This window comes from Drosophila mojavensis, unplaced genomic scaffold, assembly GCF_018153725.1.
Source record: "Drosophila mojavensis isolate 15081-1352.22 unplaced genomic scaffold, ASM1815372v1 contig_80, whole genome shotgun sequence".
NCBI classification, from domain to species: domain Eukaryota; kingdom Metazoa; phylum Arthropoda; class Insecta; order Diptera; family Drosophilidae; genus Drosophila; species Drosophila mojavensis.
Window position 1 is genome coordinate 14400127 of NW_025318906.1, and position 25405 is coordinate 14425531.

The 25405-nt window shown below is 39.1% G+C and overlaps 2 protein-coding genes across 2 annotated transcripts in view; both read left to right on the plus strand.

The window, feature by feature from the left end:
- The window catches only part of LOC6579882 (5-hydroxytryptamine receptor 1A), an 80513-nt gene extending 61224 nt beyond the window's left edge, over positions 1-19289 (plus strand). Inside the window, exons 3-10 of the mRNA XM_032729842.2 lie at positions 6522-6750; positions 6826-6951; positions 7872-7988; positions 12582-12654; positions 12774-13228; positions 14062-14193; positions 14857-14982; positions 17451-19289. Coding sequence (XP_032585733.1) covers positions 6529-6750; positions 6826-6951; positions 7872-7988; positions 12582-12654; positions 12774-13228; positions 14062-14193; positions 14857-14982; positions 17451-18245 — 2046 coding nt within the window. The 5' untranslated portion in view covers positions 6522-6528 and the 3' untranslated portion in view covers positions 18246-19289. The remainder of the gene's footprint in view (positions 1-6521; positions 6751-6825; positions 6952-7871; positions 7989-12581; positions 12655-12773; positions 13229-14061; positions 14194-14856; positions 14983-17450) is intronic.
- A 3120-nt stretch (positions 19290-22409) lies between these two features.
- On the plus strand, positions 22410-24862 carry LOC6579883 (trichohyalin). Its single transcript, XM_002005720.4, has 2 exons — positions 22410-23393; positions 23452-24862. Exons 1-2 carry the CDS (start codon positions 22586-22588, stop codon positions 24792-24794), a joined length of 2151 nt encoding a protein of 716 aa, XP_002005756.1. The 5' UTR covers positions 22410-22585; the 3' UTR covers positions 24795-24862.
- Positions 24863-25405: the final 543 nt, after the last annotated feature.

Consider the following 25405-nt stretch of genomic DNA (forward strand, 5'->3'; position numbering starts at 1 on the left):
ATACTTGTTTTATAAAGTGTCAAGATTTACCGCAAATGCATTTCCATTTTCAGCTATTTTTTATATATCCTCAATCCATTCGTCAAGCCGCAAAAACTTCCACATTAATTCATACTACTCAAGCTCTTGTCAAAACCAATCAGCATATATAGCATGCCAAATATATACACCAAACAGACAACAGCTGTTGATACACTTAATGGCATTCAAAAGCAAATAAAGTTGAGCCAGCAGCAGCGGCAGCAGAGAAGGAAGTTGGCAGGAGTTGCGACTGTTTGCATGGCAGAAATATGATGTAATAATCAAATGTTGACACTCGAAAGACATCTGGAAGATGTTGCTAGAGATGTGTGTACGTGTATGTGTTTGCTCGACAAATTCATTTCATAATTTATTTCACAAATTAACACGTATACGCCACGTTGTAGCAAATGAACTTTAACTTTTCAGCTGAGTCGGCGAATGTACATAAATTAGCGCATCTGCAGCTGACAGAGACTGCTTGAGCCTTGACTCGCCCACCTCAGTGACTAATGAAATTCCAGCGAACAGGTGACTTGGCTCAGTTGGCCAACTGAAAAACCATTTGACAAGCCTTCAACTGATTAATGTGAGCGTCTGTCTCACTCTCTCTCTCTCTATCTCTCTCTCTCTCTCTCCCTCTATCTTTTTACTCGCCCAGCTGAATGGAAAACAAGTTGTAAGTCGATCAAACACGGCTCCATTGACATTGGCATACAGTGTCAACGCAACAAAAAAGACAGCCACAATGTGGCCTAAATCACTTGGCTCGCTCGAGCTGCAATGGGCTGGCAACGAACGTGCAATCAGTCAACGGTTGCAGCTGAGGTATTTTGTCAAGCGGAATAAGCTCTGACCCCTGTGGAAAGTGTGATGCTTCAAAGCAAATCTTATAAATAAGCCGGAGCTGGCAAATGCTGCCAAAATTGTGCACCAACACTAAAAGCAACAAACAGGGCTAACTGCTGGGCCTAGCTCTAGGGTATGATCGACTGAAAGATGTGCCGCTAAGCGATAAGAGAATATGTGAAAAGTGGAATATCCAATTGGAAGACTACTCATTTCTGTTGCCCGTCCAATTGGAGTATTCTGTCTGTTCTCTGCAGTCTGTTACAAGCAGTCCATTATACCCTCTTTCTGCATTCTCACAGGGTATCAAAACATAGCAGCTGAAATCCGTGCGCAGCAAATTTGCATTTGAAATGCGCACACACCATGCACACACACAAAGGCACGCACGCACACACACAAAGGCACGCACGCACACACACACACACACACACACATATTCACATGGACTGTCAACACAGGCTTAAGAACAAAGCCACAGAGCGCCACCAGTTTTAACTTTTCATGTATGTGTGAGTGTCAGTAAGTGAGTGCCTTTGTATGTATGTGTGTGTGTAAGTGCGCATGAAATGCATCGAGCAGCCTGTGCCCGAATATAGCTTGAATAAATGGTCGGACTTTACAGTTTCGTGCATTAACACGCACGCATAGAGCTACCCTACACACTCACACCCCCTCAGCTTCACCCTCTCACACACTCACACACACACACACATGCACGCACAGAGAGAAATATTCATAGAAGCGGATTCGCATTCGTTGCGTAGACAAAACGCACAGTGAATACGGAATTGATAACCCTTTGCCTTTCACTTCTCTCTAGTCTCGATTCCGAAATTCTCATCTTGTTCTATTCTATTGTATTAGGCAGCTTGACGCCCAAAGCTCACATGTATGTACATATATCCTCTACAATATCAAATCAACTTCTCTGCCTACGAATTATATACGGCCAGCATTTGCAATAGACTTAATGGGCTGTAAGCCTTTGTATGCATATAATACATTGGCCAACATATATTTTTGGGTCTCAGTTAGATTTATACACTGCTTTTTAGCTGGGCAGGAAATTTATAAGGAAATGAAATGTAATTTGCTTTTGTAGATGAAATTGTTAAAATTTGAATGATTAAGGGATTTACATTTAAAAATAAAATAAGTTTTTCAGATAATTCTGCTGAGTTTAAATAAATTTTTAATAATTATAATTAATGAACTAAGCAGATTGAGACGGATTTTATTTTATTTTTTTATTTAACATTTTATTAAATTTAAAATGTAGAATAATATAAACCCCTACTGCGCTCCGAAAAAATCACTCGTTCTCTGACTCTCGCTGTGAGCAAGAGACACTGATTCTTTTCGTTTCTTTTTGTTCTGTTGAGCGCCTTGAGTTGAACTATTCGTGTGAGCTCTTTTAAGGAACATTGTTTATTGAGCGACATGACTGACGTTCTCACATTGAGAGTCACTAAGTTGGCAAACAACTCAAACAGGCAATGCACATTACACATTACACACACATGGACACACTCGATTAACGTAAGCTATTGTACTAATACATGCACAAAGGCTTTTTGCTTCATTTCACTCAAGTAAACGTTCGGAATTAAAACAACAACAAAACCGATTGCGAGCCGATCGCGAAAGAGCTCGTTAAAGAAACGACTGAGCGAGAGAGTTGTTTAACATTGCTGCAATCGGCGTGCTCTCCACGATTGAGTGATAGTATGTGTCTTTTAACAGTGGCTGCTCTCTCAGTTTTTTTTCCACAAACGTGTGAGTGAGAGACACACATTTACAGACTGAAAACTTTGTTTGCTTCAACTCTGTTTATACTTAATTAGTTATTACTTTTCTATTTATTTACACTTTACATTTACATTGACATTTAAAGAGCATAATCATAGTCGCCTACACATTCAATTTTGGCAGTTTAATCAAGTTGCATGGCTTTTCTTCCTCCTCGCTGTTATTTTTTTTTTTGCCATTTTGTGGACACAATAACACAGACACGGACCGTGTCGTGGTCGTGGCCCGTTCCACATTCTGTTTCGTTTGTTTCACTGTCAGGCTGGGCCAAATCCTTTGCCAAGTTGGTGTTATAAGTTTGGGGCGTGGATTATGCAAGCGACGTGCGCTGCTTGACAACTGCAGGCAGCGACGCCAGCAGAGGCAGTGGCAAGGGCAGCGGCAGAGGCAGCGCCTAATGATATGCAATAGTTTTGTACGTTCACCAAATGCCACTAATGGAAGTAACTTGAGTGTAAATTCAAAAGCGGATTGTGGCTCTCTAAGCCGGCAACTAAATTATTTATTCGTCGCTTGTCTTTGGCAATGTTCGGGTATGTTCGGCTCGTTATTTTCTTGTCCCCGATATACTAGAATATTGATGATGACTGCACAGCCAGACTGTCAGACTGTCAGACGTGTCAGATTGTCAGACTGTATCAAGCTCGTATATTTCGTTTCGTTGTTCGTTCATTTAAATTGCAAAGTGCGCTTTGCGCTGCTTTTAGCCAAACGACTTTATTGCCATTTTCGCTTATTCGCATTTTAAAACAATTACGCGGTTTCGCATTTGACACTGGAATCTGTGGCACTTGCCATTGCTGCACTGACTCCATTTGCAGTTGCTGCTGCTGTTGTTGCTGCTGTTGTTGCTGCTGTTGTTGTTGTTGCTGCTGCTGGATCTGTAACGGGTTCTGTTTCGGTTACGCTTACACAGTGCCTGGTTGGCCGTTACTGCTCCGATTGCGACCAACTTAACAATACGTGGAATTAAGCGAATTTCCTTTTTTCATTACTTGGAAATTGAATTGGGTTTTTGGCAAGCACATTGTGTGGCCAATCCACCCATTGTCTCTATCTATCCATCTATCCCTTTTTCATTCGCATTTTCATTTTCATTCTCTCACTCTCTCTCTCTCTCTCTCTCTCTTTCACTCTCCTCCTTCTCGGTTTATTAGTGCTGCAGTCAATGGCTATCAGCTTCAATTGCTGCCAGCTACCAACTGCTATTACTCTGAATTGAATCATGCAAATGCATATTTGTGACCCACCGAAATGTCTTTGTAAAGGCAAAATATCACATTTTCGAAATTTAAAAAGACAAAGAATTTGATTAAAGTGAAATTGTTAATTATAATTTATGAGGAAATCTAATAAAAAAAAAAAAAAAACCTTGTTATTAAAATTATACATATATATTTTTAATAATCAATAAAATAAATATATATTTATTTATAAAATCATAAAGTTATATTAAAATTATAAATTAATATTCAGCTTAGAAATTAATGTCAAAACTCAAAAATAATTTTAAAAAATAAAAAAAAATAAAAAAAAAAATAAATAAATAATTACAAATAGTAAACTAAATTAAGAATAGATAAATTTTTTTTTTTAAATTAGACAATATTATTAATAATTTTATTTGAAAAAAAGAATATAAGAAAATATTAAAAAATTGGATAATAATATTAAAAAGCCGTAATTAAAATGAATATTATAGAATACAGGAGATAATATTCAAATAAACTAATAACATTGAAATTGGAAAAAGTATTAATATTAAAAAATATGATTACTGTCAACTAAAATCTACATATAATCTTTATTATATAGATATATGTATATGTATTTACACATCAATTTATTAGACATATTAATTTGGGTGGTATTCTACTCTACATTAAACAAAACTAAAATTAAGTATAGATTTCTTCTGGTTTACATATCATTTCTATAAGCTTAGCCTTCGTACTTAAGCCTGTCTCATTTGAATATCATTCAATCTGGCCGGAACGAACTAATAACGTGCCTAACGGCCACCATGCAAAATTGCTGTAGTAAATCTAATACACTAGAGACTATTGGACTTAATGCTTTTGCAGTTTTCGGTTATATTTCATGGGGTGATTTGTGGACTTAGCATAAATACAGTATCGCCGAGACGAGCACGATAAATCACGGAGCGCAGAGCTCGGGTATATGACATTGTAAGCATGGCCGAATCTAATAAAAGTCCGTGTGTACGTGTGAGACGTAGAGAATATCGTTATTCGCCTGCCGCTGGGAGAGAGAAAGTCTATAATGCAAATAAGTGTTCATGTTCGGTTATGCAGCTTCATTCTCAAGCATTTCTCAATGTCAGTCGCCGCGAGACGAGCGGAGCTGACAAAGGCATCAACGTGCTTTTGATTTATCACGAGCGAAGAGAACGCACTGAAAAACCAGACGAACCACACCGAGACTGATGAAAACTGAAAAACAAACGACAAAAAAAAGTCACGCGGAATCATCCAATTATCCTGTAAAGTTTCATTATGTCAGCGCGTTGTTTTTGGGCTGAGGCGAAAATGTCGCCATATTGGCAACTGCTCGTTCCCTCTCTCTTTCTCTCAGTTTCTCTCTCTCACTCTCTGTCTTTCTGTTTGCATTTCGTATCATTTTGATGCGAGTCGCTGTGGTCCAGCATCTCAGCTCAGCTGATAAATTGTCAGCGCGGCGTCGCTTTCGCATGTTTTGACTTGATTATGGCGTAACAAATTGTCGCCATTTTGCATATTTGCACATGGGGAAACGGAAGCACCGGAAACGACACAGCAGAGCGCAGCAACCGCAAATGCAGTGCTAACGACCAAAACGCCCAACGCCAACAAAAGCCAAATGGACAATCAGAGCTAGCTCAGCAAACTGAGCTCTCTCTATCTCTCTCTCTCTTGGTCAGCTAAAAAAAAAAAAATAATAAATAATATGGGAAAAAACCGTAAGGGATTACGTTTTGGTACTCTTAAAATATTTTTGAGAATTTTAAAGAATTTATTTTTGAAATGAATGTTGAACTTTTCCATTATTTATTTATTTATTTTTTTAATTTATTTATTTATTCATTTATTTAGTTTTATTTTATTTTTGAGTGAATATAATGATATTTGTTAATTTTAAGAATTTCTATTAGAAATTCATAAAATGTCTATAAAAATTATTTATATTCAGTTCTTGGCCTATTGATATATCAGAGTTTTTAGCTTAGCTCAAAAGGTTTTTATTATTCTCGCTGCCAATTTGAATCAATATGATCAAAGCAAATGCCTAAGGCTGATTCCCATGCTGAAAGTCAAATTTACATTTCCTTGATTTTGTTTCTTCTTGGCAATACTTCAGTATTGATTACTCATTAGATCATTCATTATATAAATTGTTATTTATGTTGAATAAAAAATTGTTGCTTATAAATCAATATGCAACAATCAGTAAATAAACAATAATAAAAATGGGTTCAAAAATAAAAATAAAAAATATGTAATAAATAAACAAATATGATTAAAACAATATTATAATACATTAAACAAATTATTAAAATAAAATAAAAAGTGAGTAAAATTGAAAAAAAAATAGTAAAATTTTTTATATTATTTATTTTTTGTTATTAGTATAATTAAAAATAAATTTATCAACATATTTATATATGTATATCATTTTAAAAATTTCATAATATATTTAATATATTTTATAAATAAATTTAATAATAAATTTAATGTGTATAACAGAAATATAAACATAAAATGCAAATTTTCCATTTCATAAATAAATTTAAGAATATAATTCATAAGTAAATTGGACAAAACAATTTTTTCTACCTTCAGCTTTGCAATGGACCTGAAGACTGGCTCATTGCTCGTGGCGCCGGCTGTGAAGAACTCGAGCTGCTCGCATCCGCGTTACTCCGGCCACAATTTCATCGTGCACATTGGCATCGCGGAGACGATTGAGGCTGTGCTGATACTGGTGCTGACTCTGGGCGTGATCGGGGCCAATTGCCTGGTCATCTTTGTCATTAACAATCGGCGCTATGCTGCCTACATACATCAACAGGTGAGTGGGTTGGCGTCTAAGCGAGCGTTGCGTTGCAATAGCGGTTAACGGTCTCTGTGTCTGTGTTGCTTTTAGCCACGTTATCTGCTCACATCGCTGGCCCTGAATGACCTGACAATTGGGCTGCTAATTACGCCGTTTGGTCTGATGCCCGCTTTGTTTCATTGTTGGCCCTATGGCGAGATCTTCTGCCAGATACAGGTGAGTTGAGGTGGAAGTGGCGGCAATTAACTTATGTTATCATGGCCCAATTATAAACATGTAATACGATTGGGTTCCATTGTTGTGGCCGGGGCAGCTGATGTGCAACTAATGCATTATTGTGTTTATAAGCCGGACAATGAGCCGGGCTTTGCATTTAAGCCACATACATTACCGTTTATTATTCGCCTGGCTTAATTGCCATGAGCAGCTAACGGTGTCAATGGTTTCGGGGGCTTATGTTTAAAAACAAATGAATTGCATGGCGACTAAGTACCTGGTTAACTTGGTTTAATTGATATTGATAAATTGGCAAATAATACAATTGGCCAATGCTTTATTATCTTATCGGAGTCAACGTGAAATCCTTAGCTAATACCTTAAGAATTAAATTAAATTTGATATTCCAATCAGAATAAGTCACATATTGATTCGAGCTGCCTCAAACTAGTTCCAGCTGAACTGAAGCAACTATTTGATATATTATAATATATTAAATGCGCTATAAAAATCAAATTGAAAATAATATCTTTAACCTATTTTGACTTAAATCAATTTATTTTTATATCGTTTTTTTTGGGTCGCAACATAATTTCCTTCATCTTGAATAGACTACAAGCTTTAAAGCTGAAGTTAACGGTTTATTACTCAAGCTATCAAAAGACAGTTGCCTAGAGTCTTACAGAATCTGCTTGTGAAATGCGTCAATCAAAATCCACTCTTAGCCAAACAAAAAATCAATATAAAATTTAAATATATTTCGTTTACTGAAAAGTCTTAAAACATATTGTTCGGCAAGCAAGACGAAATATTAATATTTCTTTAAAATAAAATATTAAATATGCATACCATATATGTATGTACCTCTCCCACTCTAACTCTCTCATTCTGTCTCTCTCGTTTCCTTTCACGCTCGCCAGGCACTGCTGCGTGGCGCCTTATCGCAGCAAAGCGCCGTTATACTCGTCTGCATGGCCGTGGACAGATACATGTGTGCGCTGCATCCGCGCCGTTATTATCAGCACTCCAGCAAGAAGGTAAGTGGAAGGGTGGGGCAGTGGGGCAGTGGGCGAGGAGGTGGTTGGGGGCAAATGGGGAGAACTGAACGATGGCAAAGCGATTCTGTTGCATAATTTCGACGCTGGGCGTAGAGGAAAGTGTAAGGCGCGCTAATGCGCGGCAAGGCAGATAAGGCACGTTGTCAGCTGCGATAAGCTGGGTGGCAAAAGTTAAGATAAGAATTTATCACAAAGGACAACGTCAATAAACAAAGCGTATGGGGAAGGACCGACAGCATCACGCACCAATAATGTGGACCAGGCAGACAACAACTACAACAACAGCAACAACAGCCACAGCAACAGCAGCAACAACAACAACAATAGCAGCACCAGCAATAACGACAGCAACAACAAATTCATCTATGAGCCAATTACGCAGAGATAAATAGGGATAATGAGCTTTAAGCTCTTTGGCAGTCATTAAAACAAAGCGCCAACAGATGAAGAATGAAAAAGCAAAGCAAGCAGAAATAAAACACAGCATAAACAGTCGAAAAGTGTATAAAATAAGCATAAAAAACGCCAGCTTTTTTTTCGTATTTTTGCCTCCTCTTTTCGGGTTGTCTTTTCTTTTTTTTCCTCTTTCTGTTTTTGTTTGACTTTGACTAAATACGCAGACCACAGCAGAGACCTGAGCCCTTGGGAGAGCGGGCGGGTGGCCAATGGCCAAGGCACGAGGGCAGGCAAATGAAGCGGTGCCAGCTAAGGCAACCGCAGGAGGAAGGGAGAAAGGGATAGCAAACGAGCAACGGCTGTCCGTTAGACTCGCGCTCGGCCTCTCACGCGCTCTCTCAGCCCAGGCCCAGTCCTCTCTCGTGCTGGCACACACACTCACACACACACACACATTCGCACATCATAATTTATGAGCCAACAGCAAACATTTACGCAAGAGCATAAGAAAAAGAGAAGAACAAAAAAATAAAATAAAAAGGGAGCGAAATGTATCTGCGGAAGCGAAAAGAAATAATTTTTGGGCTTGGACAGCGAAACGTCGCGTCGCGTATCATTTACAAAACGGACGAAAAGTCCGTCCGGTTGACCCGGGCAACGGTGCTTTTATGATTTGTGTTTAAGTATGCAAATGTGTATTAACATAACGACCATGAAGCGTTTGAAATTTAAGCTCTACAAATATTTAACAATCCCTAGATAAGCCTAAATGAGAGGCTAACAGGTGAAACAAGTGATTACGAGATGAGCTTCAAGATAAAAACCGTATTTAATTTATACATACATACATACCTACATATATAATAACAAATTACGTTGACCATCTTCTGCTACAGTTCTGTTGATAGACATTTTTATTAGGTTGAGCCACAGGCTCTTGGCAGCTTGGCAATAACTGTTCCACAAGTCCCTATTATATATTTCTGATACAGCTGACCATAACTCTGCCAAAAGTCTTGTACTTTTCTTATACAACTTATGTCCAACTGTCAATCGTAATCCGCTTTGCGCTTACGTGAGCTTTCGCTGCAGCAGCCGTTGCATTTTGCTGCAAGGTGGCAACGCTAGTCAAAAACTTTTTCTTATTCGATTTATCAAGTTGGGCTTCCTATTGGAAATGTGCGCTTTGACAGCAACAAGCGAAAACTTTGCCTTAAGTAAGGCTCTCTCTCTCTCTCTCTCTCCCTCCCACTTTGTTGATATTTATACAAAGTCTTTTTATTTAAAATTATTTTGAAAATATTAACTTAATTATTGAGCGGCCAAGTTATTATTTGTATTAAATTCAAGTTCCGCTTAAAGTGTGGAAATTCTTGTGGAAATGCCAGGAAAAGCGAGAGAACGCACACTGCCAAATTGTTATGCACATGCGAATTTTGAAATGTAAAAGTTAATGGTAAAAAACAAGGCAAAAACAAAAAAATATTAGTTGAAAATATTTGCATAAAATTGCGTTTCAGCCTTTCGCCTTCTGCCTTTTGCCTTTTGTATTTTGCCTTTGCTTTCCTTTATTTTAATTTTTTTTTTTTTGTACTTTCGAGGCTTCTGTGCTCGATGCAATACTTGGCTGCATGTTGGCTGAAATTGGCGCACAGCCACGCCCACTTTTTGTAATAAAGTGTGCAATGTCGAAAATTAATAAATGGAAGCTGACGCTGCCAGCCCAAGCCCAAGCTGAAGCCCAAGCTGAAGCCGAAGCGACTGACACTCCTGCTACGCAATTTGTTGGCTCCACAACTCACTCATGCTGCTTCTCATTCTATATATCTATCTGTCTCTCTCCCTCTCTCTCTCTCTCTCTCTGGTTAGCTGCAAGTTTTGGAGCTTTAGTCTCGGTTTTTATTGGCACTGCCCATAAATTGCAGCGCGAAATTTATGTTCCTTAATTTATGATAACTGAAAAGTTTTCTCTTCAACAAAATATTATTAAATCATTTTTTTCTGCTTCTTCAGATTCTCTTTTATTATTTTAAAAGCGACTGACCCAATTCATATTATATTGAAATAATTGACTGTGCATAGTTGAAAATGGAAGAATTAGGAATGGATATCTTTATATGTATAATTTATATTATAAATGTGCTATAAGCTGTTGATAGTTTTCCATAAACTGCCCAGATAAAATTTATTAGATTTATATGATACATATATACCATTGACATACCTTAACTTTCCCCTCTATACTTTACTTTGTATATTCTCCTATCTCTATTCACTTCATTTAAAATTATTTCATAATAAGTGCGCGGGTTATTAACCTTGAAAGTAGTGCCCAAAATGGATCTGCGTGAACTAAAACTATCTGCTATACAAACAGAGCCATGTTTGCTAATGACCTCAAAAAGTATTTTCGCCTTGAAACACTGCCTTTAGCAAACAACATCAAACGAACATAACTACAGAATAAGAGAGTGAGAGAGAGAGAGAGAGGGAGAGTGAGTGAGAAAAAGATGGGCATACTTACAACAAAAAATATATTTCTCGAAAATAAAATATGAAAGGGCAATTGCAAATGGAATTAAAAACTTTTGATTACGTTGAAAACATTGGGCAGAGCCCAACCACAAAACGAGAAACATTTGCCGACTCTATCATAACTGACTAACTGGCTGACAAACTGACAGACTGACAAACTGACAGCTGAACTGGCAACTGAAATGGGCACATTTCACAGCACTTGAAGTCACTTGCAACAATCAGACAGTCGGACGGACAGTCAAACAATTGTTCAACTTTGCCCTTGCTTTATTTGCAACTTCTTTTATTGTTTATTTAATTTACACTATTATTTTTACATGCAACTTTCAATTGTTAGCAATCGGCCAATGCAGCAACTGCAATCATTCGTTAAAAAAATATGCAAATTTATTCCAAAGAAAAATAAATAAATATGCAGCTCAGAGCGAAATTTATTATTTCCATATTAACCAAATGATGAATGCGAAACTAATTTGACGTATAAAATATATTGCAAAAAAAAATTAATACACCTTTAAATAATAAAATATATTTGCAGAAAATAAGTAAAGTATAAAAAACTATTGATAATAAAATATATTGAACAAAAAAATTGTATGTAATATACTGAAATTAAATAAATATATTTATAAATATTTAAATATTCTGACAATAAATCAATAAAATAAATAAGACTATTAATAATAAATAAAAAATATTGAGCAAACAATATAAAATAAAGGCATAAGTAATATACTGAAATTAAATAAATAAACATATAAATCTATTAATAATAAATGAAAAATATTGAGCAAATAATGTAAAATAAAATTATACGTAATATACTGAAATTAAATAAATAAACTTGTAAATAATGAAATATATTTACAGAAAATAAATAAAATATATAAAAATATTTATAATAAAATAAAATAAAATTATAAGTAATATACTGAAGTTAAATAAATAAACCTATAAATAAAAAAATATATTGACAATAAATCTATTAATAATAAATCAAAAATATTGAGCAAATAAATACAATAAAATTATAAATAATATACTGAAATAAAATGAAAATAATTTTAAAGAAAACTTATAGGTATATATACGATGTGCAAAGGAAAATTCAATTTCTTTAACTTAATACTACATATAATATCCAATAATAAAGAATTGCCTCTCACTAATGAGAGCCAAAAAAAAAACTAAAATTTTTCTATAAAGTTCACGTTTCACTCCATCAAATGCCCAAATGGATTTGAGCTGCCCGGCTTAGAGCATATAGAAGATTGACTTTTGATGGGTAATTAGGATTAGGGCAGAACGTGCAGCTGCAATGTAGCGCAGTGGGATGACTTCAAATCAGAGCACATAGTGCCACGCTAGCCATAAATCACACAAACAGCTGGAAGCAGAGAGCGAAGGAGACAGAGAGAGAGAGAAAGAGAGAGCGGGAGTGCGAGTGCGAGTGCGAGTGAGGGAGATAGTCGACTCTGAGTATGTGGCAAAGTCTAATGCCAACATAGTGGTTGGGTCACGGTGGGATGCCATTGTGAATAGCAAATTAAACCTAGCTCTAGCCACAACAACTAAACAACTGTTAAATATATATATATATATTAATATCTCATGCATGCGTGTGTGTGTATTTCGCAGGGCTGTGTGGCCATACTGAGCTTAACGTGGATTATCAGCCTGACGGTGTTTGGGTTTCTGGTGCTGCCCAAAGGTGAGTGCTCCATCCATTTCCAGCTGGCCATCGAATGCAGCTGCTCATTTGACGTTTCTCTCCCTCTCTCTCTCTCTCTCTCTCTCTCTTTATATATTTACATATATTTATGCATATAGGCTACTATTTCAACAACACGGGTCTGATGGCCTGCGAGCCGTTCTACAGCAAGCCCTCGTACCGCATTCTGTCCACATGCGCCCTGTACTTCCCCACCACGATGGTGTTGATGTACTGCTACGGCTCCAGCTTCCATATGAGTCGCTTTCGGCTAAACGACCCCACAATGCCGCTCACTGCAGCCGCACATCATCCGCATCCGCACCATCCGCCCCAGCAGCAACTGCATCAGCATCAGCACCAGCACCAGCACCAGCATCAGCATCAACATCAGCAACACCAACAGCATCAACAGCATCAGCATCAGCAGTCCGCCCACTTATTTGGGCATGGCAGCCATGGACACTCGCATCATCCACATCATCATCGAGCGCCGGTTATGAACCATTTAAGCATGGCCATGAGCATGGGCCTGGTCGGAATGCCAAGCATGACAAACAAGATTACCAAAAAGGTGAGTCCATTCCATTTGACCAGTTGACCTCCAGTTAAATACAATGGTATTTCAATTTACTCTTAGCCACACACACACACTTTATAAATATATACCTTTCAATCACATAATTATTCGAGTTATAAAAATTGACAATAAAAATTCTATTCCAAGCTTTTTATTTTATGGTTTGCTTTTCTGTTTTTTACAAATCTTTTATTTTGTATGTTACACTTAAATATTCGTAATTTTTTAATTTTTGGAATTTTTGGAAATATAAAAATTTTTAATTTATATTTTTATTTCGTACTTTAAATTACTCTTTATTTTTAATTTTTTAAATATTTAAAACCAATCAAAATTTTTTAATAAAATAATAGATAAGTATTTCATATTTTTATTTTTTATTTGTATTTTTTTTAATTATATTAAATTATTTTTTTAAATTTAAATATTTTACAAAAATAATTGTTAAGCAGAAAAAAAGCAAATAATAATTATTTGATTGAATATGTATAAACTAATGCAAAAAATATTATTTGCTTATTACATAAAAAACATAATATATATTTTTTAAATTTATTTTTATTTTTTCTTTTTTCACATAATATCTATAATTTGATCTGTTTGCATATTAAATTATGTTAATGATTAACACTTAAAACTCAACTAAATTGAATTATTTTATATAACTCACTTTCGACCAATTTAATAATTACACGAAATATAAATTTCCACCGGCTGCATATGCCACAAGCCCCCTAAAAACCCACAATGTGGTCTACCTCAGCGACTAGTTTACATGATGTGCAGCGCCTGTAATTAGATTGCTAAACGATGGCCATTTGTTGCAGATTGTGCCGATACAGGAGAAGAACTCGAGCGGCAACACGTCCCGTTCGATGGCAGCCATTTCGCTGGGCTTCATTGTTATGGTCACGCCGTGGACCATACAGGAGATTGTCACCGCCTGCACCGGCTCCAAGGCAAGTACATGCACACATGCATACCTACATGCGCATGCAAACGCAGCCCACGGGTCGCATACGTAATGTACTTAAGTGCTTACGCTACGACACAATCAGCCACACCGCCAACACAATACATATTAATATTGAAAATGGGAATTCAGGGCTTAAGGGTATTGTGAAAATATGTGTAAGAGACAGAGGGAGGCGTGGCAGCCTCATGATCAGGCCGAGAAGTTCAGTCGTTATAGCCATTTCAGTCTATTCGTCCGTATGAAGGCAGAGATCTCGTGAACTATAAATGGTAGAGACTTTAAAATTAACACATATGCTCCTGTATATCATACGTAATAAGAGTTTATAATAGTTTTTCGATAACTCATCCCATTTCTATTATATCGAAAATAATCGATAGTTTTACTTCGTTTTTAAGCGTAATTTAAATTTTGTTAGAGCTGAAGATTTCATATTTAATGTGAAGATTTATGTAATGATTAAAAACATTTTATAGCTTAGAGATTATCGATAACGTGCGTATGTATGCCAGGAGTTGCAGGTTCCAGGTCATCTCCCAATCGAGCAGTCTCGACTCGAGTACTCTTGCTTGTTATTATTTGCTCTGTATTTATCTTCTGGCCGTGCGACTCCTGCTGACTCCTTCCTCATTGTGCTTTCTTGCAGCTGCCACCGTTTCTGGACTTTGTCGTCACCTGGACATCGCTGAGCAACAGCCTGTGGAATCCCTTCATGTACTGGCTGCTGAATTCCGATTTTCGTCGCCTCAGCCGACAATTGATGCCAAACAAAGTAAGTTTTTTTTCCCATTCCCTTACGGACTATAGTATTACGTGCATTGTTAAGCTTCTCGGACTCACACACACACACACACACAGACACGGACAGAGTTCACGGTGCCTTTGCGAGGTTTCGACTTTTGAGCATTGTTTCCAGCTTTTTTTTTTTTTTTTTTTTTTGCCTTGGCTTGCAGCATAAAAAACAGAAAGAGGAAAAAATAAAAAATTTAATACCATTGATTAAACTTGAAGCAGCTTAGGGATTTGTATTTAAGTGAAGTCTTAAATTTTCAGCAATAAAAAAAATCTCTTTTAAAAACTAATAAATAATTATTACAGTTATGTGTATATGCTCATTAAAGGAAGTGAAATGAGTATATTAGTTATGGCAAGAAATTGTATATGTATAAATGCCGATTGGAGGCGTGGCAGCGTTTATGCCATGAATGAGCATTCTGCAGTCAGTAAAGCTCGACTGCATCTGACTTGCTTTATTTTACATTTTGCTAAAATCCTTGCTCTTACTTCTGATCTACTGCACTCAGCTTACTAATATTTAGTGCAGCTTTAGTTGCCCTGTTTAAGTGATTACTGACCCCCAGCATTAAGCAGAAGCTTCTGCCATAGGTTTTTCCACTACGAAGCAAAATATTAAATGCAGCTAGTTGAGCTGCTTTGAAGTTGTTAAGTCAAACACAAAAGCTGCGCATATATTGAGGGATTTGATGTAGCTGTGTTGTCAGCATGCCAAAACCAAAGCCGAATTACGCAAGGACCTAGGACCAAGGGTCATAAATCCAAAAGGTGCTAGCTAACATACAAACATGCATACATACATATATTCTCGCTCTGGCGTCCAAGTAAACAAACAAACAAGCAGACAAACATACAAACAAGCAGACAAGCAACAACTGTAATCGCAAACAGTGAAAAGTGATTTTGAATTATGAAAGAGCAAACCGTAAGCAGCGTTTACATGCCCCATGCCCCATGCCACGCCCTCTTCTACCTCACTCGCTTTTATTGATAGAATGCGAACGGCACAAAATAAGGGCAGGCAAATTCGTTTTTGGTAAAGCGCAGTCAAGTTGCATGATTTACTTCCGAAAAACTCAAACACTGACTGAGGTCACTCCCAACGCAATTTATGAGCACTATTTATGGCCAGAGATGGGTGCGTGCTGAATATATGTTTAATGTGAATCGCAGAGAATGGGAAATGTGAAGATAGTTAAACTTATGTGAGCAATTTTTGAGAGTTCTTATATAATGGTACTGTTAATTACTGCTCAAAAAAAACTTAGGAATATGCAAACGCTGTCAGTGCAGCACATTTCAGAGTGGCGTAACTATTTACCGGTTCAAGTCATGAAACTGTTCTAAATATCTTAAATGTATTTCTTGAGGTTATATTTTAATGCATACATATATTATCATATATTATTTTATATTATTATATATTATGTTTTCTTCGTTCTGCTTTGTATATGGAAGGTGAAGTTGAAATCTAGGAAACGAAGATTCTCTAGATTGTCCATTGGGGAATAATAAAGGGAATATAAATGAAGCTACTTATATATGATATAAAGAAGCACTAATTTATGCGGCCAATTAATACTTTCTATGTTCATTCGCAAACATCCTGACGTCCGTCTGTCCTTCTGTCCTTATTAAATGCTATTCATGCCAACCGGCAACGTTTGAGCTGTGAATGAGCATTCTACAGTCAGTAGCACCCGACTGCAACATTCTGACTTACTCATGAAATATTTTATATGCTCGTATATGACCAAAGTTATAGCCTTTGTAAGTTATGGCTCCCTTCAATTGGAAAAACTTTTAGGTACTTAAGTCAGGCAGCAGAGTAATAATACATATATATTTTTTTATATATGTCGTCCTAAGTAAGGACATCCACCTACCGTATCCGTAGAGCTATATACATACGTATATATACACTCTATAAAGAGTTCTCTGTATTGTTGCTATACTTTAACAAATCAATTGCTCTCTACGTCCATCGACTTGCAATGTTTAGCAGCTTCTTCTGTATCACTCTAAAGCATCATGCCATCTCATTCTCTCACTCTCTCCCTCTGCAACACCGGGTACCACATTCAACAGCAGCTATATTTGTCTCACACTAAGTAGTTTACTGCGAAATTAAGAAATACCTCCAACACTAATCCTGACAACAAGAAGCTCCTCTGTCCTGTCATATACTCGTGATTAGACAAAAAGGAAAACATAATATTTTGAAAAGCTTTTTTTACAAACAATACAAACTAAAAATAAATCATTTTCAATAAATCCATTAATAAATAAAATAATAGATTAACGGACATAGAAGACAAAGTGGCATGAGATACTAAACAACTCATGTTATTCGAAGCCTTGACATTTTAAAAATGAAATATTTATTATTTATGATGCTTTCACACACACACACTAACACATACTCTCTCTCTCTCACTCTTTCAGTGCTTCCCCAAAGAGGATACGCCCGAACACAAATCAGCCTGTTGTCACATCAATGCCAACGACTTTGAAATCACAACGCTGCCAATGCCGCCCGAGCCGCCCGCCTCACGGCCACCGGCCAACAATGGTGGTGCAGGTGGTGGTGGCAGTGGTGCGGGTGGTGGGGGCAGTGGTGGCGCGGCTGGCTCTGGCGCCGGCGGTGGCATTGGCAGCGCCATTGGCGGCTCTGTTCTGGGCATTTGCGCACGCTCCAGGGCCAACAGCTTGAGTCGCAGCGCCTCGCAGTACATTCGCGGCACTTTGGGCGGCGGCGGCCACGCCCATCAGCTGACCGGCGATGGCTATGCCACAGTGCGGCCGGACATTGAGGGTCTGTCGGAGAAGTACTGGGGCGAGATCCTGGAACGGACCGTCAGCTCGGGCAATTTGCATGCCATGCAGAAGAGTTTCCCGCACTTCCCCTACCATCAGCACGGCGGCGTGGGCGTGGGCGTGGGCGTGCACGGGCATGTGCATCAGGTGCATCAGCCGCAACAGCATCAGACCACCTCGTTCAGCAAGCACAGCGATCTGCATTTGAATATGTCCGGCAGCACGGCCGCCCAGGAAGCCACCGCCGCCGAGCTGAGCAAGTTCTCCACATCCGAGCCGAAGCTCTGCGAGCATCTATTCCACGATGCCAACTGCGCCAAGAGCAAACTGGCGCTCGGCACTGCCCCAGACGAGGCCGGCTCCGCATCCGTCTCCAGCGTGGCCGCCAAGCTGGCAGCAGGGCGCAGCATTCCGGACATTTAGTACGCAGAGGACGTCATCCTCGCCAACAGCCAGCTGGCGCGGCAGACCAAGTGCGCACACCATCCACTGCATCAGCAGGGGCAATCCCGAGCCCTGCTCCACACGCCGCACGGCGCCCATCACACGGGCAGCCTGCGTCTGAGTCGCGTCCGCGTCGCCTGTCACAGCCCACCGCCCTCGATGGCTCTGGGCGGCGAGTCAATGGCCGAGTTTCGCAAATAGAGCTCTAGGATTAGGATTATGATTCGTCTGCTGGGTCTAACCGTGAAGTAGTTATATATCTATATAAATGTCGGTGTGTATGTGTGTGTGCGTCTGTGTGTCTAAATATTGTGCATGTCTTCTAGCTTTAAGTCAAACTGGAAAAGTTGTAGCTCTCTCTCTCTATCTCTTTCTCTCCCTAGTATTTGTTGTATATTTTTGTATGTTTCTCTTATTTTCGGTAAGATTTATTTCTTGATTTGTGGTATATGTGGTATAATCTTCCATGTTTCTTGTATTATTGGTAAATTTTAATTTTTGGCATACTTCCGCATATTTTTGAAATTTTTTGGTATTTTTTAGTATTTTTAGTATTTTTGGTATATTCTTGAATGTTTCTCTTGTTTTCGGTAATTGATTTTTGTGACAGACTTCAATATATTTTTTGTATACATGTAGTATATTCTTGCATGTTTCTTGCATTATTGGTAAATTTTTATTTTTTGGCATATTTCCGCATATTTTTAGTATTTTTGGTATTTTTAGTATATTCTTGTATGTTTCTCTTGTTTTCGGTGGTTGATTTTTGTGACAAATTTCAATATATTTTTGGTATACATGTAGTATATTCTTGCATGTTTCTTGCATTATTGGTAAATTTTAATTTTTGGTATACTTCCGCATATTTTTAGTATTTTTGGTATTTTTAGTATTTTTTTTGGTATTTTTTATATATTCTTGTACGTTTCTCTTATTTTCGAATAGATTTTTTAAGACTTCAATATATTTTTGTTATATATGTAGTATATTCTTAAAATTTTCTCGAATTATAGGTAAATTTAGTTTTGGCATACTTCAGTAAATGTTTGGTATTTTTTGGTATTTTTGCTGTATTGTTGTATATTTTCTTCGTTTTTCGAATATTTGGTCAATTTTATTGGCATACTTTTTATTCATTATTATTTATTATGTTTTTCATGTTTTCTGATCATTTTGACATACTTCGCTTCTTATTTTCATATACCAAAATATAAATTCAAAAAATGTTCTTTGCAATTAGACTTGTTTCCAAAAAGTTTAGCTATAGTTAATTGCGAAAATATAGATAAAAAAATAAATTAAGCCAATCGGAAAATATATTACAAACTATTTAAGTTCTTTAAGATCCAACTCGATATATAAATAAAAAGCAAAAGCAATTAATGCGACAAGTTTCAGCATAATAAGTGTTCATTTGATGTATGTTTGTGATACATTTTGGCTAAGATAAAACGGAAAGTAAATTATATAAATGTGTCATATATATGTATATGTGTGCGTATTGTCTAAATAAAAAATTCAATAAAAAAGTAAGAAATATATATATATAAATATATATCTATAGCATTGGTAGATATATTTGCAATGCAAACCCACTTAACACCTCCAATTGGTTTGTTTGTCAACTCAAAATCTAGCTATGTAAGCAACTGTATTTAATACTGTCCAGATGAAGCGACTCTATTGTATAAATATGCAAGTAAGTTGTATAAAGAAATTTAAGAAAATAATTGTAAACTTTTCTTACTAGAGATGGTAGACTTTCCTTTAAAATAACACCAGTATAAACCTATTCCGATTCAAATTTCACCTCCTTCAAAATCATTTTCATTAAAGGACTCCAAAGTATAGATCTCTTCTTCTCTTCAGACAACAATCAATGAAAACCCAAATCAAATCCTAACTTTGTGATTGTCATGAATTTAAGTGAGTTGATGATGCCGTATGAACTCATCAGTTGTGTAGCTAAAAACAACAATAGTTAAATGCAAATCTAAGACAATTTTAGTTTAGCCAACAAAATATTTGAAAAATACATAAGCAAAATGCATGTAATAACGAGATAAATCTATTAACAAAAAAATAAAAATGAAAAACACAAAACAAAAACTATTTGCCATAATGTGAATTGTGAAATGGATTTAAATGGAATGCAATAAAGTTTAAATAAATAAAACTAAAAGAATCTATATTTATTATTGGGCAATCAAAATACAATTTCTTCGGTTACATATTTAAAACGAATTTACATTTTGCAAATATATATATATCAATTTTTTTTTCACTTTTTAAGGTTGTTGGCGGTCAAAATGTGCATGGATATTATCACATCAAAAATGCCAAAATAAAAAAGTTTTTCCCGCTGCCAAACATTCCGCGCTGCCCCAAATCATTTAAAAGCAATTACAACGAAATCGTTTAAGGGCCAACAGGCAAAATGAGCAAAAGAAAATCCCAATGGAAAACACAAACTCACACGCAAAAAAAAAAAAAAGTAAATGAAAAGAAAAACGTGCAAATCGGGTGTTATCGACTGCATAATAATCATTCAAGAACCCAACGCTGTATGCAGGGTATCGACGAGTCTATGCTCTCTAGCTTCAACAGCGTCGATATGCTTTGCATTCCTGCGGACAGCCAGACAGACGGACGGACAGCAAGATGGACATTGCATAAAACCAATATACTCATTTAACTTTCCTGAATGAGTGCAAAAGGAACCGAAAAAGTAAAGCTAAATAAATTAAAAATTATTTAAATTTGATTTTTATTGGCCCGACGCGACCGACAAATAAAAAAAAAATAAAAAAAAAACAAGAGGAAATAAAATGATAACGTTGACGCACGCCCAAATGCAAATTAATTTCGCATGCTGCGCTAAGATTTTCATTTTCCATACGGAAAAAATATAGAAGAAAAACCCCAACTCAAACCCAAACGCGAAAAGTTTCAAAACTAATTTTCACAAAACAATTTCCACAAGGCAACAGACGAGGACGACCGCCGCCTGCCACGCCTCTCCCGCCCCTTTCGCCATATAACTCCCCGTTGGCCATTGCAAAGTTCGCGGCTTCTTTTGGGCTATTTGAATCTCAATCCCAATCCAAATCTGAATCTGAATGCGAATGCGAATGCGAACGCGGATGCCAGAGCGAGTTTGAATTTCCATTTTTTAAGTCCCACTGCGTGCTCCGGCGTGCCCAAAAAAAATTACACGGCCCGCTGCATTTTGTAACAATAATCGCCGGTGTTTGGCATAGGATCACGCCCACAACTGAAACACCATGCCCTCCATGGCACGCCCCGGCAGCCACTCCCCCTCACGCGGAGCGCAGAAATTCACGCCCAGCGATTCTAACAAAAAACTTTTCGCATGAAAGTCAACTTTACTTTACTCTGGCCGTCTGTGTTTTTCTTTCGCATTCATTTGAATTTTCTTTTTTGTATAATTTTCCGCCAGCTGGGAATTGGATTTCACAGCATTTGGACTCGAACTGGACGCTCTGCGTCTCGGCATCGTTGCCAAGGCTTTGCCTAATTTGATTAAGCAGGCAAAAACACTAATTGAGGTTTATCCAATTCGAGAGGGGCCCGACCTAACCAGAGCAAAGATATCCCAAGCAAAAAACCAAACGTAAAACTTGATTTTCTTCCCCAATCCCAACTTTTTCAGTTGCAATTAAATAGATTTTCAAATTATCATTAACTTTATTCAGCTTCATTAACTTTATGATCATGATCTTTGTGTGATGTAGAAGGTTTACGATAGGTACTTTAGGGACGCGTAAACTTGGAACAGAATTCCTATCTGTAACCGTTTCAGAACTATAAATATTTAAGATCATTGTGACCTTTAAGATCTATAGAATCTATAAGTTCTTTAAGATCTGTAAGATCTGTAGGGTTTTTTTTAGATATCTGAGATCAATAAGGTCTTATATACATATCCATAGGATATATAAGATCTATAATATTTGATTTCCTTATGTAAGATCTAAAATATTTCTACAAGCAATAAGATCTCTAAGATCTACCAAATCTATATCTTTATGATCTAGACCTCTAGATTCATTGGATACTTAAGATAGTTTTCTTTTAGAGGAGCATAAAAGAATGATAATGAAAAATATATAACCCTATCCCAAGTTAACATTCATAAACATGACAAAAAAAACAAAAAAAAAGCAAAATAAGAAAAAACTAACAAAAAAACAAAAACATCTAACACATACACAGTTACACGATTACACAATTGTTTTAATTTGTTGTTTCGCAAAAATTGCAAATTAGTTGCGGTTCCAGAAGAGACGCGGACCACTATGAGACTGAATAGGGCTTGCGCGGCAGAGCCGGTGAGCAAGAAGCTCAAGAGGACTTACACCGGCTTTCGGCCCGTGGTTTTGTCGGCCGAGCGCTACGATGGCATCGTCGGCAGATCCGTTCAGAGGGACAACAAGGAGCAGCTGGAGGCCCTCGCGGAGGAGCAGCGGTACGCCCAGTACCTCCAGCAAGGCCACGCCGTGCTGCTGCGGCGTTTTAGTAACATGCCCGATTTAACCGGCAAGAACGACGAGGAGTTGCTGGCGGCCAGGGATAAGATCCTGGCCGAGGCGACGAAGAACAGACAGACGCAAGAGCTGCTGGAAAAGAGGCGCAAGCAGCGCATTATGCGAGCCAATGAGCTGCTGACCATGCTGAAGCCAGGTCCGCGTGGTCTGCAAACGGCTCTCATCGAATCCGAAACCATATATCAGCGCAAATACCACGACGAGCTGAATGCTGAGATCGCCGAGAAGGCGCGACGCCAGGAGCTGTTGGACGAGCAGCAATGCCCGCAGACCCTGATACCCTTTGGCTGCGCCAGCCAGGAGGAGGAGGACAAGGCACAGCAGCTGGCCAAGGCGAAGGAGGCGCGCTGCCGCTACCTGGAGGCCATAGAGGCGAAGCGCCAGCTCAAGGAGGCTGAAAGGGAGCAGAATATGTTCGATTCGATTGTGGAGCGCGAGCAATACAAGTGCATACAGGAGAAGGAGCGGCAGAGGCGGAAGGAGCTGGCCGAGAAGAAGCGCGAGTTCTGCCGCAATGCCTATCAGGAGTCGCTCCAGGAGAAAGCAGCGAAGGCCAGATGTAAGTAGAGATCAACACCAAAGTTTCCTTTAATTCCTTCGAGCGCTGCCCTCCACAGTTGAGGCCATGGCTGATTCTGTTGACGATCGAATCATTTGCGTGGACAAGACGGCTCATCGCTACCTGGACTCGCGCTACAACAATCAGATGCAGGAAAATCGAGAGCAGCGCATGCGCCACCTGGCGGCAGCCGCCCAGCAGCACTGCCTGGTGCAGCGGGCCAAGCAGCAGCAGCAGGAGCAGCAGCGCGAGGAGGCAGAGCAATCGCACAAGCAGGCAGAGGAGACGGACGAGCTGAAGCGCAAACTTCATATCGAAACTCTGGCCAAGGAGCGACGGCAATACGAGCAGGAATATCTCCTGCATCGTGGGGACAAGGCGCAGCGCCTGGCGGAGATTAGACGCTTTGAGCTGGCGTCACGGCTTAAGAACGAGAACGCCAATGCGAAGTTTGCGGCTTCCGTGAAGAGGAAGCAGGATGAGGAGGCGGCAGAGCTGCGCAAGATACTCCTTGGCCAGCGCGACGAGTTCCTGGCGCAGCGCGAGGAGGAGCTAATGCGCATCTCGGCTTGCGATGAGGATCCCCATTTGGAAGATGACTTCAACTACTTTGCGGCCGCTGCCAAAGCCATGGAGGAGTCGAAGGCACAGGGCCGACCCCTATACCCGATAGCCAAGGCAGCGGAGCGCTACAGACGCGACAACCAGCTGGACATGGTGCCCCAGGGTCAAGTGGTGCACCGTAAAAAGATTCGCGACTATTGTTGGCCGGGCTACGTGTCCAAGGCGCAGCTCGCCTACCGCAAGTACGAGCATCGCGAGAGGTGCAAGATCGAGCAGGAGAAGATGCGTCGCGACATGTTCGACAACTGCCTGAAGATCACCAAAATGGCTGCAGAGGAGCGACCCTTCGAGCAGTGCGTCCAGGAGTGTCCAATGAAGCTGATGCAGCACCGGGGCATGCCCGCCATCGCCAGCCAAGAGTCCATAGAGCTGCCCGCCTCCAGCTTCGAGGAGTCGCCTCTGCCAGCTGGCCGCTGCCCCAGCATCCAGAATCCTTCTCAGGATTTGAAGTGCGCTCCCTCAAGTGGCAAACCCGTGCCGCAGCCAGGCGAGGATCAGCAGTCGACCAGCTTCAAGACTGCATTATCTAAGTCCGATACAGCAATCCAGCCGGCATCCCAGCATTCCCAGAGGGCCGCGGCTGGCCGGGATCGCAGCCTCTTCACCATGAGACGTAGCAGCCCCAAGGGACCAGATCTAACGCGCTGCTGGACCTCGCCGCCTCAGACCAAAACCAAAGCGACAAATATTCCCGTCATCAGCTCAATTAACCAGAAAGACGCTGCTCAACAAAGCCTGAAACCGTTTTGGCCAGCGAAACTTGAGCAATTCGATTGAAGCGTCGCAGCTCTGTCGCGGCCATCTCAATGTGAGCGTAAAGTAAAGACGGAATCCACCTACCTAAAGGCTTCGGCACATCCTTTTTCTTGCAGTCAGTGAGCACCCAATAGAGAGGGGTATATGGGTTCTAGATTGCTAGAGCATTGAGAATAAGTTAGAGAGAAATTCAATAGAGGCAGCTATGGATGCTGGCTCTAGCAAAAGTCATGTGCCAGCTCATCCCAGTGTATCTGCCAGTCAGCCATGGCCGTTCAGGTCGCCGCAGCACAGACAGCACAGGAAATGACGTTAATGGTTTTTTAAAAGCACTTAAACTTGGCGCAAACTTTTCCTCTCTCTCTCTCTCTCTCTCAATTTATTCCTCCTCTGTTTTTTTGCTTTTCCAACACTTTACTTTGCCATTTGGTCGCCGGCTGGGTCGAAAGGGACTCGAGGTGGCTGGGTCCAGTGCCAGGCGATGACCATAACCCTTGTATTGGTGCTTTATGCCCTGTGCTTAACACGGGCCGGGCCGAGTGACTGAGTGAGTGATTTGCTGGGGCACGGGCCAATGGCCTCTTTGAAGCGCTGCTTGCTGCAAATGTCTCATAAATTCCAATTATTGTGCG